Raw genomic sequence first — 16,635 nt, 5'->3', positions numbered from 1 at the left:
GGTAAGGATTCTGATTCTGGTTTAATCCTTTTTAATACTGTTTAGCAATTCTTTACCAGGGAGGAGAGGTGGGCAAGGCCTGGGGCAGGAAGGGCATGCTCTCAACTGGCCTCATAGCAATGTTTAAGGGCCCAGCTAACGTCATGGGCGTGGGGAGGTTCATGGGGGAGGTGATGGTGACCGGGTGGGCGATGTTGACCGGAGCGGTCACCGGGGTGGGCAGGTTGACTGGTGTGGTGAGTGTCAATGGAGATGTCATGGACAATGGACTGGTTATGGTTACAGGATGCCCTAAGTTCATCGGGCTGGATATGTTAACTGCACTTGATACATTGACTGGACTTCTCATGCTCATTGCAGCTGCCACTGTGACTGGGTTTGTGATAGTCCCAGAAGCCACAGAGGATGTTATATTGAATGGAGTAGTAAGAGTCACAGGCGTAGTAGCAGCAGTGGAGGTTTGGCACAAGTTAGCAGCTTCTAAAAAATGAGACATAAAAAGACAAAAAGTTTTTAAACACATAAAAAAAGCCAAACAAAACAAAACCGAAAAATAAAATCATGGACAAGATTTTTGAAAACAGTAACAAAAACAAAAACCCAAAACAAGACCAGGTACAGACTCCAGAATCATTTTCTTTAGGAATTACTAGTAAATTAAAACTGTTCACGTTCTAGAGCCTCCAAGAAACACAAACTCTCATGCAGTTCAATTCAGCAGGAGTTTTGGTTTGCTCTATAAAGGTTTGCAGGTTCAGAGAAGCAGCAATGTACAAATCAACCCCAATCCTCCCGAGAGGAACACCAGAAATAGAGGAGGGTACATACCGAAGGGTACGTACTCTATAGCCTTCTCAAAGGTGAACTGACACTCTGTGAAGGTTTTAAAAAGTCATTATTAGGGACTGAGAAGCAAAACCCATTGCAATATACACCTGCTTGCTGCATTCTTCATTATTGTTACCAAACTATTCCACTCATCACAGTGCTTCCACTCAGCAGTCTTCAAGGCCACCCACTCAATATCCATCCCCCAGTATCTCCTCAGCTTTCACGTGGGCTACAGCTCCACACTGAGTTGGTTTGGATCATGGGGGGGGTTGGGTGGGGTTTTTGGTTTGGGGTTTCTAGGGTTTTTTGTCTTTTTGGCTGGTTGGTCTCTTTTTACTTTGTTTGGCAGCAAGCAGGAATGCAGTGCCCAGCAAGGAAGAGCCAGGAGGGCAGTGCCTGGCCACAAGGCTAGTGTGGGCAGGGCTGGGCACCAGGGGAGTGGGCATGGTGGTCTAGGACACAGAAGGCTTCCTGGGACCATTATCAGCACCACCTGCCAGCTACCCACAGCAGAAGGCTCCAAAAAGAGAAGTGGGTCAGTGGCAGTGGGTAAAGGGCAGGAATGGCTGCTAGAGAGAGCAACCAGACCATGTTCTTGGGCAGCCTCAGGGCACTCCTAAGTCCTGTCCCATTCCACATTTGTAGGGTAGGACACCAAGCTCAGTCTACACCCACATGTCAGAAGGTAAGGCAGGAGCACAGAGTCCACTCCTGCCACTCGGGCAATACAAATGTAGCAAGACAGCAGTAACTGTGAAAAACACTAGCCCCATTCAGGGGTTACTGTTGGTTCTTCAAAGTCCGTATCTAGGAGGGGTGGAGGGTAAGGAGTGAAAAAAAAAAAAAACCTTTTAAAAATAGTGAAAATAAATTGTGTTAGACTGAAAACCCCATTGTGGTGAAGCCAACACAACAGGTGGCACGAGCATGGCAAGAGCAGCAGGCGGGCTTGGCACTGACTGCTCTAGCTGCACCTTCCCCGCATAGTACACAGACACATCCCACCCCTGCTCCTGCCCCAGCTCAGCTGAAACATCCTCAGCCTAACAACACTTCTGACTCCCACCTCCCTCACCCACGATCCTGCCTGAACCACTGCTCCCCTTAAAGCATATTCAACCATCTCAGTAAAGAGTGAGGGGAAGGGGGAACAAAACATAGGAAAGAACAGGCAGGGGAAAAAAAAATCTGAGAGATCTGCTAACCCTGACACCCATCTGCTTTATCTATCTGTTCAGTGGTCTGAGATATTTAATGTATCTGTTATCACTACACTTATCATCAATGAGCTGTATCTAGACTCTCTGAGCACAGAATTCAATTCAACTGCAACAACAATTGAGATGAAAAGAGCTAGCAGCCTAAAATGCACAAATGAAACCTAGAAAAGCAAAACAAAAAAAAATTGAAGAAACTGAAAGGAAGTTTAGGAGAAAAGAAAAAATAATAATAATAAATAAGGTGAGTGAAAAACATCACTAGAAACAGGCAGTGAAAACCATGTCATCCAGGAGAGTCACAACAGGCATTAGAAACCAAACTGTTGTGGAAAAAATAAGGCAGCAGTAGGAGACAATTGAAACTACTATGCTCCTAAGGACACTAAAGTGAAGCAATCTACTCCTCACAAAACTGACACAAGAGGAAGAGATTCCACTTCAGGTACAGCAGCAGATGTGTGAGCTGGGAGCTAGCAATGATGAAAATCACTTAGTAGTGCATTTTGTAATGAAACAAACAAACAAGGAGACTGGAGAGCAAGTTCTAGGAGTCCCACAAAACTTTGTTATATGATGGAGTAAACTGAGAGAGAAAAGATGAAAGGGATAGAGAAAGCAGCCACATGCAAAGTGGGGATGATGCAAGGCCAGATGTGGGGGGAGTGTATACAGCCGTAACACACAAGGTACCAACTGCTAAATGTACATAAACACAGCCAAAAAACACATGCAAGCTGGGACACCCCTCCTGCCTTGCAGCAGGCACACACAGCCCTGGTCACTGAGGGCTGCCAGCACACACTCAGGAGCAGACACCAAAGGAAAGCAAGGAACAAAGAGTTGATTTACAACAGCATCCCTCTGGTCACCTTAACTTCCTCCTGCAGCTTCTTGGCTACTGCTTCCAACATCCAAAATGCCATTTCCATGTGAGTCATCTCACCTCCCTACAGAACTACCAGCTCCAGTACCCCACAGCCCCAAGAGCAGGAGGAGGTTTTTGCTTTACCTTTCTTCCTGGCTTTGACGGCCTCTTCCCATAACCTCAGGGTCTCTACCTGCTTTCCAGGCCAACTTGTTACATGCTGCTGCTGCTGCTGCTGTTGCTGCTGCTGTTGTTGTTGTTGCTGTTGTTGCTGCTGCTGCTGCTGTTGCTGCTGTTGTTGTTGTTGTTGCTGCTGCTGCTGCTGTTGTTGCTGCTTCTGATTGCTGGTCTCCTCACTCATGCATGCTATGCCAATTAAGTAAGAACACAAATTCATCTTGAAAAGTTACTCTCTTTGCTGCTGAGATCACAAAGGCTGCTTCCATGGAGGGGCTGGAATCTCACAGGATTCCAAGAGCAAAAAAAAAAAAAAATCCCAGAGGTGTTTAAAACCACACCATTAACTCTTTGCTTTATAAAACTACTTTTTTTCAAAAGCTAAAACCCAAAATGCAAGTCAGGAACCTCTGCTTTTGCTGCCAAAAATGAACTTTCTGATCATTTTGTTTGCATGTTAGGAAGAATTACATAAAAGCCTACACTGACCCTCCACAACTCAAACTCATTACCTGATTCCACTTCTTCTAAACCTCAGCTCCAGTTAGTTTGTGATCTTTTTTTAAAGCCTTTTTCCTTTTTATTGCAAGTACAACTTAAAACTTGCAGTTTACTTCACATCATAGAGCAGCACATTACTGCTTTCTGGCCACATTACAGCTCATCACTTTCACCTCTCACAACTGCTGTAAGAGCCTCCTGCAAACTGGCTTAGCATCACCAAGCCAGGACTTTGTAACCTTATACGTTCAAAATACTTCACATCCCAATTCTGTACTAAGCTCAGCAGTCAGGCAGGCTACACATTCCCAGTACCTTCAAATTACCCAGGAGTAACAGGAACTGCAAAGATGTTGTAAATGAATAGCATTTAAAAGGCTTTAAGGACAATGTTTTCACAGACATTTCTCACTTCTCCCTCTATACTCCTCTGCAAATCCATTTTCTGGGGGTTAATTTCAGTTACAGGCATTCTAATAGGGAAGATTTGGAAGTCAAGTCTTTGCTTATTAGGTACTTCCAGGTTCAGGCTTCAGCACTTCCAGAGTTTAAAACTAGAAGGAACTATCAGAAACATCTCATTCGAAGTCCTGCACAGCACCACTCAAACACCATCAATGCCCAAAACACATCCAGACTGGATTTAAATGCTTTTCTTGCCAGCTGCTGCCAGAGGGAGGAATCCTTGAGCCCTAGGGTCAAAGCCCAAAGAAAGTGGAGAAATCTTTCTCCTAATTTTGATGAGCTTTAGTTGAGGCTTACAAACCTGAAACTTGGCAGGTCACAGCAGTTCTTAAATAACCTAAAATCTCCAGAATTATCTGTTGGACTTTCCTGTACAGTTCAGAGTAGCTCTCTGCTTAGAAGATAAGAAAACCTGGCAACTCTTCTTTAAGAGGTGGGTTCCTCTCACAAAGTGCATTCCTAAGGGATAAGAGCACAGTCTAGCAGCAAACCAAGCCCACCTATGCCAGTTGTTGAGCTGAAGAAGATTCTGTTATCAAGCATCTGTTCTGAACAGGTGCCCATGCCCAGGCTGCTGGGTAGGGCTTGGCATCCTAAGGCAATCAAAGGCAGTCCCCTTTGCAAACACACTGTTAGAAGAAATGGTTTTAAAAGGTTCACCTACTTTTATTGATGCCTTGTTTACAGGTATTACAGTTGATACTTTGGCTCTGCCCGTGTGTCTTTAAGTGGCTGGTGATATATGCTGCACTCAGAAGTTTACCACAGATATTACACGATACCTTTCCTTCGTGGCGCACCATGTGTGTCCGCAGTCTGTCTTTGGTGGCAAAGGCAGCAGTGCACGTCTGTACGGAGGACAACAGTGACACTTGGAGTGCAGACAGCATCAGCACAGCACCAATTACACGCCCTCTGTAAGCCTACTTTACGTTGGAGGTGCAAACAGTATCCTAGCTACACTGACAACCTGAAGCTTTAAGCTGTATTCATTGAGAAATCAAAATCAAACTGCTGAACAGAGGCTGAAGTTGGCTTCTGGGCCAGTTAGGTCAAAAATCATACTCTAGGATACTTGAACTGTCTTGAAATAGCAGGGTGCCTCAGCTAGGGTGCAAGAGGGAGTTAAGAGAACAGGCAAAGCTGGGGTTTGATACAGCATCACTGCACAAATAGGAACTTGATACCTTCAATTGCTCAATTACTTCTGTTCCCATCCAAAGAGAACAAGGAAACAAAGCCTTTTTCTAAGGTTCTTCTTTTCACACAAGGCTTTTATTTAATATGGTGAGTCACTAAAATGCAGGTTGGAACAGGCATGGATACTCCAAGCAGTTAATTGTTCCAGGGCAGTCAAGTTCTTTCTCTTATACTCATCAACCTGTGACTTGTTTTCACCTCCCAGCAAAGTAACGGATCCAGAATCATCTACTCCAACCCACCTCAAATGGATACACTGAGAAACACTGAACCTAAAAATGCTGAGCAACACACTTTGTATAAATATCCCCAGATCCTACTGCAGATTACAAAGAAATTCTTTACTGTGAGAGTGGGGAGACACTGGAACAGGTTGCCCAGGGAGGTCGTGGATGCCTCCTCCCTGGAGGTGTTCAAGGCAAGCTTGGAAGAGCCCTTAGCAACCTGGGCTAGTGGAGGTGTCCCTGCCCATGGGAGGGGGTTGGCATTGGATGATCTTTATGGTCTCTTCCAATCCAACCCATTCTATGAAAAATGCTGAGAAACAGAGCGCACTGCTCCAGTAATCAGCATTCAGCTCAGGATGCTGTTACAATCCTACCACTAAGTTAAGCACATCACAAAACACAGCACCTGAGCTATTCCTCCAAGAAAGAAGAAATCCCCTAATCCTCCAAAAAAAAGTAGCCCCAGCCTCCTTTTAAACTGCCTCTACACTGGCATCAGGACTACACTGTTGCTGCTATGTTAAGGTGGATGCAACTTTACTCCTAAACTTCCTTTTCAAGGAGAAGTCCAAGAGCAAATAGTTCTGGGAAGATCATTCACCTGAGATTCTACTGACACAGTAAGGTATTGTTGTTAATAAATCACTGCAGCCCTTACTTGGCATTTGAAGGGTCTCTCTGTTGAATGAACATGTTTAACGTGACAGCTTAAATGATCAGGCCTGCAAAAAAGAGAGGAAGAGAGAAGAAAATGCAAACTGTTACAGACAGATAGTGATGAGCCCTTGGCAAGCGGTGCCAAACACTGCATTGGATTACCCTTTGCCACCCGCATCCCTCTGCACAGCAGGAACAAACCCCCCTCCCCTTGCCTACGCGGTGGCTTTCAGCTAGAGTAACGCAGGGTTACGCTGAGACCGAGCCCGCAGCCCCAGACTTAGCCATCTCCTTCTCACACACCTCAGCACGGCATGTTTGGTGGTGGCACCTTGTGTAAAGGTGACAGATCAGCAGCTCTCAAGGCTGTCTCTGTTGCAAGCCCAGATCTGAACACAGGCAGCAGCAATGCGAGCTCCCCCACAGTGCTGTCAGTAGCCTCAAGCTCACTACAAGACAAGGAGACCGTTTGCCTGCCGGGCCCCAGCAAAGGGGCTCCGTGGTCACCACCAGTGACACAGGCACGTGTCCTATAGGACCTGGAAGAGGTCACAAAATAATTTCAGAACCACCCCCATAAAAGAGCAGCCACTTCTGGCCACTGCCCATCTGGCTCAGACCGAGACCCACGCCCTAGAGGTAAACAAGGCTCTTTATCCCCTCACCAATCTTCTAAGATGTCTGGTTCTCCTAGCCCCTCGCTATGATAGCTTAACCCTTCTTGGTTATGAAAAGCCAACACTTGAGCTCGCCTGGGATTTTCTACATGGTACCTCGAGAAGCCTTTTCCACAAACACCACAGGTGTAGGGCTTGGTGATGCCCCCTTCATGGGACCTCACGTGGTAGGTCATGCGATCCTTTCTCTTGAAGCGCTGATTGCAAATGGGGCATTCAAAGGGCTTCTCATCCGAGTGGGACAGCTTGTGCCGGTTCAGGTGGTACACATCCCTGAAGGCCTTCCCACACATCTCACAGGCATGGTTCTTCTTGACGGGCTTGCTGGGCTTCTTCACCGTCTGCGTCACCGCCATGGCCGTGGCACCGGCACTGCTGCTGGGGTTGGTGGCAGAGGAAGACGTGGTGACCGTGGACAGGATGCCCGCGATGGTTGAAACCAGCGAGCTGCGGCTGTTGTCCCCGGCGATGGTGGAGATAAGGGGCACCATTGTGGTGGGAGTTTTCTTTGGCCGTGACACTAACTTTATCCCTGTGTGGCAGGACTCATGACGCCTCAAATGGTAGCTGTCCCTGAAAGCTTTGCTGCAGTAAGTGCACACAAAGGAGGTTTTAGGTTTTTCCTTTTTAATCCCAGCGATCGCATCCTTTAACGTCTCGGGGGCAGGCTGAGGTTTCTGCGTTATAGGTAAGGGCAGAATCGGCTTCTGGTCCGGCGGCTCAACAGCAGAGCTCAGCAGAGGCAACAAACTGTTCTGTGCTGCCTGCTGTTGGTGGTGGGAGGCTTCATGTGCCTAAAACCAAACATTCACACTTCAGTGCCACTGATGGATGCTCACTCTGACACGGTGACAGCATTTACAAACTACAGAAAGCACATCCTAGAGACCCAAAGCCACTGAGGCACAACTGGGCATGGTTACATAACCCTGGGTCTGGCCAGGGATAGTGCTCTCCTGCCCTAAAGGTGCTGGCTGTCCAGGTTCCGTGCTGGATGCAGGAAGAGACATGGCAACAATCAAAGAATTCAGTTTCTGGAGGGCACCGCTTCTGATGGCAAACATCTAGGTGCTTGTCAGGTCTCTTACTAACACAGTTTGATCTTTACATAACAGCTAACTTGTTTTGCTAACACATCAGATGACACCTTGGGACTACCTTTGGAGCCTCATGAACCTGCTGATGGGAGCTACAAAACAAGGCCCCCACCTTTAAGCTGAGAATTAAACTGCAGGCGCAAAGAGCCAGGCTGTGATAAGGCATCTTAGTTAAACAAGGTGCTCATACCAGCATGTTAGCCCTGAAACTAAAGCAACTTGAACCCAGAGCTGTCTGAAGCCACATTTCTACATTTAACAGCTTCCTGAGGCAGACACTGACCACTGTGCTCTCTGCATCCTCAAACTAACAAGAATAGCAACATGTTCCTTTTCCTCTTCAGCAGCAGCTACTTTGTGATTGGAAGAGAAGCTAATCGATAAGTACTGGCAGACATCTAGAGATGCTGGAGAACACAGAGTGGGAACAGGGCGATAAAAAGCCCTGAAAGCTGTTTCCAAACAGCCAATGCCAACTGGCTCTGAATTACTGAATCAGTGGAAAAAGCTGGAGGGAAGAGCTGGAGGAAGACCCTCCCCAGCACACCCTGCTCAGCTGTGTGGCTGCTCTACACCAGGTTTGTGCTAGGAGCTACTTATTCTAAGGCAGAGACACTGCAATTAAAATTCATCCAGCCAGGCTGGGACGAAACCCTGACAGATACAATTTTAAAGTGGTTTAGAAACCACACAGACCAATTCAGCCTAATGGAGCATTAAAATAAATCACTCTAGCACCTTAAGCCAGTTTAAGCACATCTGTATTCAAGCTGTGCCTGGGTCTCATCAGGCCTGGTTTCAACCAGCCTCCCACTAACACAGTGTGCCAGGCCTGAAGCTGACTTTGGGGAAACTTGTGTTCCCGTTACAGGACTTGTTCCCTATGGCTTCCTACGTGAAATACCAGGATTCAAGGCAAAACTGAATAAAAAGCTGTGCTGGCCTGCAGCCTCCAGCCTGTCTCCCTCTCCACTGCCTGAGGATGGCCAACGTTACAAAGCACACTCAAGCTCAGGCTCTTCCTACACTAATCCATTTCATCACATCCTTTGGAGAAGTCAGGATTTCTGCAGGCTCACTTTGGGACCTTTTCTTAGTTGCATCCAAAGCTCTGGCTGCTTTGCCTCTCTCAGCTACAGCCTCCCTCAGACGCACAGGGAGCTCCTGCCTCTCCCTGCCACCACACAAGCCCTGCCTGGCTTTGACACCTCATTTTTCAGGAGTGTGCTGATCTTTGGATAGAAGCCACCAGTGGCTCCAAGGGCTGACCCACGTGGGGATGGATACGTGCTCCCTCACATTGCGAGCCCGACAGGAAAACGGTTCACAGGATCTGCAGGCAGAACTTGTGGGAATCGTTAGGAGCCAGGCCAGCCTGGCCGGTTTCATCTGCGTCTTACATCCCAGCCATGCCCAAGCTCAGGCTGCAACAGGTAGGGCTAGGCACGGCCACAGCAGCCACCTCAAACAGCCTCAGGGCAGGTTTGCAGGAGCTGAAAGCTGAACTCTCCTGGAGGCTCTGCTGCTCCATCCAGGCATGCCACAAGCTCCAGCAGTTCCCAACTTTTGCCTGACTTCAGGGATATTTGTGGATTTTCATTTATTTTTGGTGGTTTTTAAAGGCCACCAAGAACATCATATAAAAGGAATAAAGCATGTACAGTACACATTGAAAGGACAACATTAAGCAAGCTGTGCACTTAAATACAATTAGAAGGTTAAGAAAACCCTGCAATGGTTAACAGCCACCTTTAAATAAGCATCAAACAACTCTGTTAAACTGCATCAAAAGTCACTCAAGCACCTAAGGATAGCTCCAGAGATACAGTTTCAAAGGCAGAGTGAGCAGATCGGATAATAGAGAGCCCAAATCCTTTGGACAAGGTTCAAACTCAGGCAGTTTATGGATATTTTTAAAGCCTGAGAAGAATGGTCAGCACTTCAAGGTAATGATGCACTTACTCCTATGGAAGCCTGAGAGGCAGTGGCCATAAGACAATGTATATTCATAAGACCACAGGCTATGGAGCTGCTGCTTACATAAGACTGCTTATCTTGCTTCCCAGATAGGCAGCGTCATTAGCAGAGCTGCCTGTCCAGCAGCCCCTCTCTCTCTGGGCAGCAAAAGGGATTCCTCTCCTTCTGAGGGCTGCCTGCATTAAAGCCTTTTAAAAAAGGCCTCACTCAGGCACTGTTTTTTTTATGGTTTGTTTTTTTTTTTTTTAAACTCTCCGTTAGAACAGGGAAGGCAGCACCTGCTGCATGCTGCTTGCAAGTCATTGCCATTGAGGCACGGAGCAGGGTTTTACTTGACCCAGCACTGACGCCAAGTCAACATTTTTGTGCTATCTGGATGGCTGGCGTGCAGAGCCCCTCGTTCTGGCACTCATTGTGTTCCTTCCTTGGGGGGCACTAAACAACAACCACCACCAAAAAGCTGTAATTCGTGTCCCGGAGTGGTAGGATGTGGCACTGTGAACTTGCAATGCCAGAGGCTAAAATATTTTTGCGCTCCAGCCTTAATGTGAGAGCAACAAATTAGCATGAGTCATATCTTGAAGGCTCCGTCTGATGGATGATTCCTCCTCGAGTTAACAGATACAACTTTCACTTTCCCAGCAGATGCTCAGACTGGGCTTAAAAAGAAGGCATTTCAGGGACTAAGAAGATCCAAATGAGAACTGCTTATCCAGTGCCATAATTGTCTCTTTAGAAAGAGCTACAATGCCACCTAAAAACAACCCAACAACTTTATTTGGAGAGAGCAATTTCCAGTCACAGACCCACTGGCAGCCAGACCAAAACTGAGAGGCTGCAACCTCTGCTAGAAGCATTTTGCTCCATACCCCATGTATTCAACTGCCCCTGAGAGATCCTGTCACAGCTCAACCACACACTTGGTAACCCTCCCTCAAAGAAGGAGCAAGTAGATTCAGTCACTCACATTTGTTATTTAACTGATACAGGGGAGGGGAAGTCTGGAGGGGCTTTTAAATCCACATTTTATCACCAGTTTTATCTCAGGTGGTTCTTGGCTGACAGGCTGCTGGTGAGAATGGGAAGAAAAACTAAAGTCACATCAGCAGTAGCCTAAGAGGGCTTTCTGCTGAGTGCATGAGGATGCTTGCACCCCACACTACTGGCTTGAACCAGAATGACTCAAGAAATGATATTCAGCACTTATTCGGAGGTCTCAGAGCTTTATCGTATGGGGCAAAAAAACCAAAAATCAAAGAAAAATTTCCACATCACAGTTTTATGAAGATGCTTCTAAGTCACACGTAGCGAAATACGTTAGGAAAGTGAACTGCTGACTCCTTAATTAAAAGCAGCAAAGCTTCCTCCTAAATCAAACTGTGATATGGCTACATCCAAATCCAGCACCCTCCAAAAAAACAACAGGCAAGCAGCAAGGAGCTGCAGACGTTCTTGAAAGCATTACTTGGCATTTCTGCCACAGGCTGCTGCAGTGCCACGCTGCCAGCCTTAGGAAGAACTGCCCCTGGCAAACTCCCCTCGGTGAGGCAGGCAGGCGATAAAGCAGCCCCGGCTCACAGGGAGATGGCCCTAAACTAAGGAGATTAACTTCTTAGCGTGAAGTTTCCTACGTGCGAATCACAACTGCCCACTAGAGTGAGAAATAATTCACAAGCCCTCAGCCAAACTCGATGGCATCACCCGCATTCATCAGGGAAAAGGCAGAAAACCCAGAGGCCAGCTCCCGGTACCGGCTCCCCGGAACATTCCCGGCGTGTTTTTGGAGGCAGAGCAGCCGAGCGAGTGACTCATCCCTGGGTACTTGCAAGGGAATAATTTTTCCTCTCTAAAGGAATGGTGCTCGCTCTTGGCGGATTTATTCATTCAACTCAGGTTCTCCAACTCGTGTCACGGGTTGGGTTTGGGTTGAATTCCGAGGAGGACAGTGAGTAAGCGAGTGACCGCTGCCGGGAACGTGCACAGAGGATTATTTTACCTTGAGGAAGGTGATGGCTGGGGGCCTTTTTTTTTTTTTTTTTTTTCCTTGGCTGCTGCTGCTGCAATTACACATTCGATGTTTTCAAGCTCCCGAGGAGCAGAAAGCATCGGAAAACAATCCGATGTGAAAACGCTCAGCTCACAAAAGCCAGAGCAGAAATTTTTCGTGGTGGTTTTTTTTTTTTTTTTTTTTTTTTTTTTGGGGGGCACATTGGATTTTCTTGAGAATTACATAAACACCGGTGGTTTTAAGTCAGTCTTTCGCAGACAGAAAGGGGGAAAATTGTGAGTCAGTTGGCAAAGGGAGGGGTTACACGCGCCACCGTCCCTATTCCTTCCTATTCCCGTTAGGATTTTGCCAGTTTTTACAAAAATCCGGCCCGCTCGCGTCCTATTTTAAAAGAAAACAAGCTCCCTCGTCACCCGGCCCCTGAGTCAGGCTGTTTAAAGAGGGATTAATTTATTCTCCCAGACACGGTGTTTGTTGCATCGGGGTTTTGTTAGAGCCCGGTGGATGGCTGGGGGGGGGGCTGTTTGGGTTTTTGGTGGGTTTGGGTTGGGGTTTTTTTTCGGGGGGGGGGGGGGAGGGGGGGGGAGAAGAGAAAAATCACTTTTATTAAAAAAATCGAAAAGAAAAAAAAATTTGCAGTTTGGTGGAAAATAGAAAAAATAATTTAAAAAATTAAAAATATAAGCGTTGTCCTTGTTTTTTTTAGCGGGGAAAAAAATAAGACCGAAAAGCACTGCGGGGCGGCGGGGCGCGATCAGCCCGGGGAGGCGGGCGGGGAGAAAGTGCAGGAGGGAAAGGAGGGAAATGAAGCCGCCGGCGGGCGCGGGTCCGAGTCAGCCGCTGCCCCGGGCGGGCCGGGCCGAGCCGGGCCCCGCCGCCGCCGCGGGTCGGGCCGGGGGAGGCGGGAGGGAGGCCGGGCGGCGGCGCTGACTGACAGCCCCGGCCTAGCGGGGAGCCCGGCGGGCGGCCGCCCGCCCGCGGCCGCTGAGGGGAGGGGGGGGTGGGGGGGGACGCGGGCAGCGCCGGCCGCCGCGGGGCCTCACCTGAAAGAGGAACGCGGTCCAGTTGGCCTCCATGGCGGGGGCCTCCCGGCCCTCGGCGGGGCGGCGGCGACGACGGCGGCGGCGACGGCAGCGCGGTCCCCCCCCTCCCTCCCCCGGGCCCCAGCTACATGGAGCCGACAACAAAGCGGCGGCGGCGGCTCAACATGGCAGCGCCGAGCGGCCGCTTCCGCTAACCTCCGGGCTGCACCACTGCGGCCCAGAGGGGGGAGGCGGCGGCGCCGCGGCCCGGTGGGGCGGCGCGGGCCCGGGCCGCCGCGGCGCCGCCCCCGCCGCTCCCCTCTCCTCGGGGCGGGCGGCGGACCCGAGGCGGCGCGGCGGGGCGGCGGGATGGGCGGTTGGGGCCGGGGCGGCACGGCGGGCCGGCCGCCCCCCCCCTGCGGGGCTGGCAATGGGCCGGTCCCGGGCAGGAGAAGCCGAGGCGAGTCTGTGGCGAGAGAAGATGGAGGAGCAGGCGAGGTGTCCAGGGCCGCCGCCGCCCGCCTCGCCGCACCCCGGCATAGCGGGGGCCACCCGTGCCGCCCGCCCTTCCTTTCTCCCCTCCCCGCCCGCCGCCCCCGCCCGCCGCGCAGGGAGGGAGCCGCGGGGGCGGTGGGGGGCGGCTTCGCCCGCGGGTGCGGGCCGGCGGCGGGCGGAGGCCCCACACGTGCCGCCCCGCCCGCCGGCGGCAGCGCCGGGACCCAGCGGGGGAGAGGGAGGGGGGACGTGGGGCTTCCCCGGGGTCCCCCGGCGCTGCGCCGATCTCAGTTCAACCGGGGATCGACCTCGGCCCCCCTGAGCGGTTGCTGCCTCCTACAGCAGCCTCGCACCCAGCCGGGTCTGCGGTCCCGGGGCTCCTGGGAGTGCGAAGCCCTTCACCCGCACCCCGGTGCCCACAGCAAGCTCCCCGGGGGCCTGGACCTGCTCCCACCCCCCTGCCCGCGCGGCCCCTGGCCTGGCGCAGCCATTCTGAGCACCTATGGAGCATCCACAGCCCCCACATCCCCGTCAGAGTCACTACTAACCCGGTATGCTGCTATCTAAAGTGCCTTCAGCGCAGCAGCTGAATGCAAATCAAAGCCACAAGTAATTAAGAATATACTTACCGTTAATTACATGTTTACACACATCAAGCACATCCCTGACAGGCAGCAGGATGGGGCCCTCAGCTCCCTCCGTTCCTCACACCCCCTGGGCCCTCAGGGAACAAGGGAGGATGTTTTGGAGGGGTCAGGGTAGACAGGGAAGGACGTGGGGGCATAGGGTGGGCATGGAGGGTGTCTCAGGTGGCATCAGGGGGTGTCTGGCATTTTTTTTGCCAAGCACAAGACACATACAAGGGCATCAGGCTAAAGGCTGCGATACCATGGGTGTTTTAACACCAACCCTGTGCTCACAGACAAGGGCTTTCTTCCCTGGGGCAGGGGGAGGTGACAGCAGGCTTACAGGACTCTGTGATTTCTTTTCCCCCCTGCTCTGCTCAATCCTCTTTGCTCAGGATCCGCACTGAGCCGTGCAGTGCAGCTGAGGCCCGGCTGCTGCAGCACCCTCTGCACCACAACCACCCAGCAGGTTGGGCGTGTGAAGCAAGGGAGCCCTGTCACTGCTGGCTGCTGCACAGCTTGGCCTCAGACAGCAGGGCTAAATACAGCTCCTTCGATGAAGCTTCCCATGCTACTTCCTCCCTCACGGGACAGCTGGGTGTTTTTTCTTGCCTCCTGTTGCTGATAATGCAAAGGCTGCTCCCAAAGCCTCAGTTCAGCAGCAAGGAGGAGGAATGGTAGGGACCAAGTCACCATCAGCAAGGACTCATTGAGGATCCCAGGCCATCAGCTTGGCCACCTGGCTGCCACCCTGCTGGTCCTTGGCTCTCCCTGAGCTTTCTTCACTTCCCAAGAGAGTTGCAACACAGAGGCTGTTCTGTTCCCGAGTGACGCTTAGCCATTGTTCTGTGCCTCTCAGGCTACCTGCCTAGCTCCTTTCCTTGGAGCTTGAGTCAGTATGTCAAAATCTGTTTGCATTGAAATAAATGAAGTATTTCTTGGCCTTGTGACCCCAGAGGAAAGTCTGTGCCTATGTGCCCAGGATGCTCAACTACCTGGAGTGGCCCAACCTGCTCCAGGGCACCCACGGCTCTGAGACTCCATCTGCCAGGGGTCTCTGTGAGCTTGTTTAGCTTTGTTCACCACTCTCTGCATCGTGGTTGACCTCTGTGCTGCTGCGTCTGCTGAGCAGCACTGAAAACGTGCAAAATTTCCCTCAGGCTCTGCAGAAGGTCTGAGCTCAAAAAAGCAAACCAAAAGCAAGGAATCTGGGGAGGTTTTAGTGTGTGTGCAAAACACACTGCCAGCCCTGGGGGACCGCAGCAGCCCAGGTCTGTTCTGCTCAGCAGAGAAGCTCTCCCCAGCAGAGAGGAAATCCCTGCTTGCAGAGAGGGGGACACCACTGCCTCTCCTGGTTATTCCCCTCCTGGTCGGTCAGTTATTTTTGTTAACGCTTATTAATGAAGACTTGGGAGGGCTCTTTGTTAAGGGCTCTCACTCACTTCAATTAAAGGCTAAGGGAACTACGCAAATGTATCACTGAGTCATCGGAGAAATCCCGAGGAGCACGTAGGAGGCTGAACTCCACGTTCCTCTTGGTTTTACGACTAAAGGAACCAAGAGGGGACACAGGATCAAAACCTAGAAGGCTCACAGGCTCTCAGACTCATTCACAGGCTCATAGACTCTCAGAATCACAGAATGGCAGGGGTTGGAAGGGGCCTCTGAAGATCATCAAGTCCAAGCCCACTGCCAGAGCTGGATCACCTAAAGCATAGGAACACTCAAAGCCTTCTGACTAAATCAGAAGAGAGGAAAAAGGAGCTGGAGTCCCATTTCCTTCCAGTGACACCCAGCTGAGCCCTGTCACACCCTAACAGCAGCCGGGAGAAGCTGTGCTGGGAGCAGAGGGAGCAGGCGTGCTGCGAGAACCCCCAAGGGGGGCAGAAACGGAGCTTGCAGGAGCTGGTTTTGTGAAGGGCAAGTCTCTGCCAACCCTGACAAACCCTCCTTTGCCCAGAATTATAACTGGAAATATAAAAAGCCACAGTGTTTGAAAGCAGCTGTTTACACCTATTTACATTCTATGTGCCCCAAAGCAGAATAAACAGAGGTTAAATTTGTAAACTCTCTGTCTTAATTAAAGCAGCCCTGCTTTGGACTAACCCACAGAACAGGTGGCTTGAAGTGTTGTCTTATTTAATTTATACCTTCCAGTTCCCTTAGTCATGGAGCTGGGACAGCCATAGCATCAGCAGCCACCCCAGTGCCCGCAGTGAGCATGCACAGAAGATTTCTGTGGCACCAAGAGCCCTGTGGCCCCTTTGCCACTGTCCTGAGGCTGCTCTTTTCTGCCTTTTCAAACAAAAATCTTCCATCCTTTCCTCCTCAGAACCTCCCAAGCTGTTTGGAAGGACTGTCCCTTGCCTCCAGTGCCCATGCCAAGGTTGGTTGTGGGGAGTCTCCTAGAGACCAAGGCTGCCCCTTGGTGCCACACAGCCATGCTCTGCCAATGCCAGCACTGACAAAAACCCCGTGCAGCCCTCAGCCACTTGTGTGCCCTCCTGCCACCCAGCACGCAGCTGAACACAGGAGACATTCAAGATCAGCCTTGCTGTGTCCCTGGGTAGCCTGTTCTAGCTGGAGGTGT

General features: G+C 50.5%; 1 protein-coding gene across 3 annotated transcripts; it reads right to left on the bottom strand.

Moving 5' to 3' along the window:
* VEZF1 (vascular endothelial zinc finger 1) lies at positions 1–12,978 on the bottom strand. 3 transcript variants are annotated; one of them, XM_054394153.1, is made up of 7 exons: positions 12,946–12,978; positions 6,917–7,614; positions 6,145–6,208; positions 4,724–4,907; positions 3,061–3,282; positions 829–873; positions 1–480 (listed from the first exon to the last, which is right to left on the bottom strand). In XM_054394153.1, exons 1-7 carry the CDS (start codon positions 12,976–12,978, stop codon positions 53–55), a joined length of 1,674 nt encoding a protein of 557 aa, XP_054250128.1. In that variant the 3' UTR covers positions 1–52. The 3 variants fall into 3 exon arrangements, with proteins under 3 accessions (XP_054250128.1, XP_054250130.1, XP_054250131.1); XM_054394155.1 differs by lacking the exon at positions 829–873; XM_054394156.1 differs by lacking the exon at positions 12,946–12,978 and having other exon boundaries at positions 6,809–7,344.
* Positions 12,979–16,635: the final 3,657 nt, after the last annotated feature.

The sequence above is a fragment of the Indicator indicator genome, chromosome 30, assembly GCF_027791375.1.
Source record: "Indicator indicator isolate 239-I01 chromosome 30, UM_Iind_1.1, whole genome shotgun sequence".
Classification (NCBI taxonomy): domain Eukaryota; kingdom Metazoa; phylum Chordata; class Aves; order Piciformes; family Indicatoridae; genus Indicator; species Indicator indicator.
The sequence above is the reverse complement of the archived record's forward strand: the minus strand, read 5'-3'. Positions and strand labels throughout refer to the sequence as shown.

What these genes read in the sequence shown, in the direction of transcription:
- VEZF1 (XM_054394153.1), bottom strand. Translation starts at nt 12,978, where the DNA reads ATGGAGGCCAACTGGACCGCGTTCCTCTTTCAG. An exon ending in GGACCGCGTTCCTCTTTCAG is followed by an intron (nt 7,615 to 12,945) that starts GTGAGGCCCCGC and finishes GTTTGGTTTTAG; the next exon opens with GCACATGAAGCCTCCCACCA. An exon ending in TATAGAGTACGTACCCTTCG is followed by an intron (nt 481 to 828) that starts GTATGTACCCTC and finishes CTCATTTTTTAG; the next exon opens with AAGCTGCTAACTTGTGCCAA.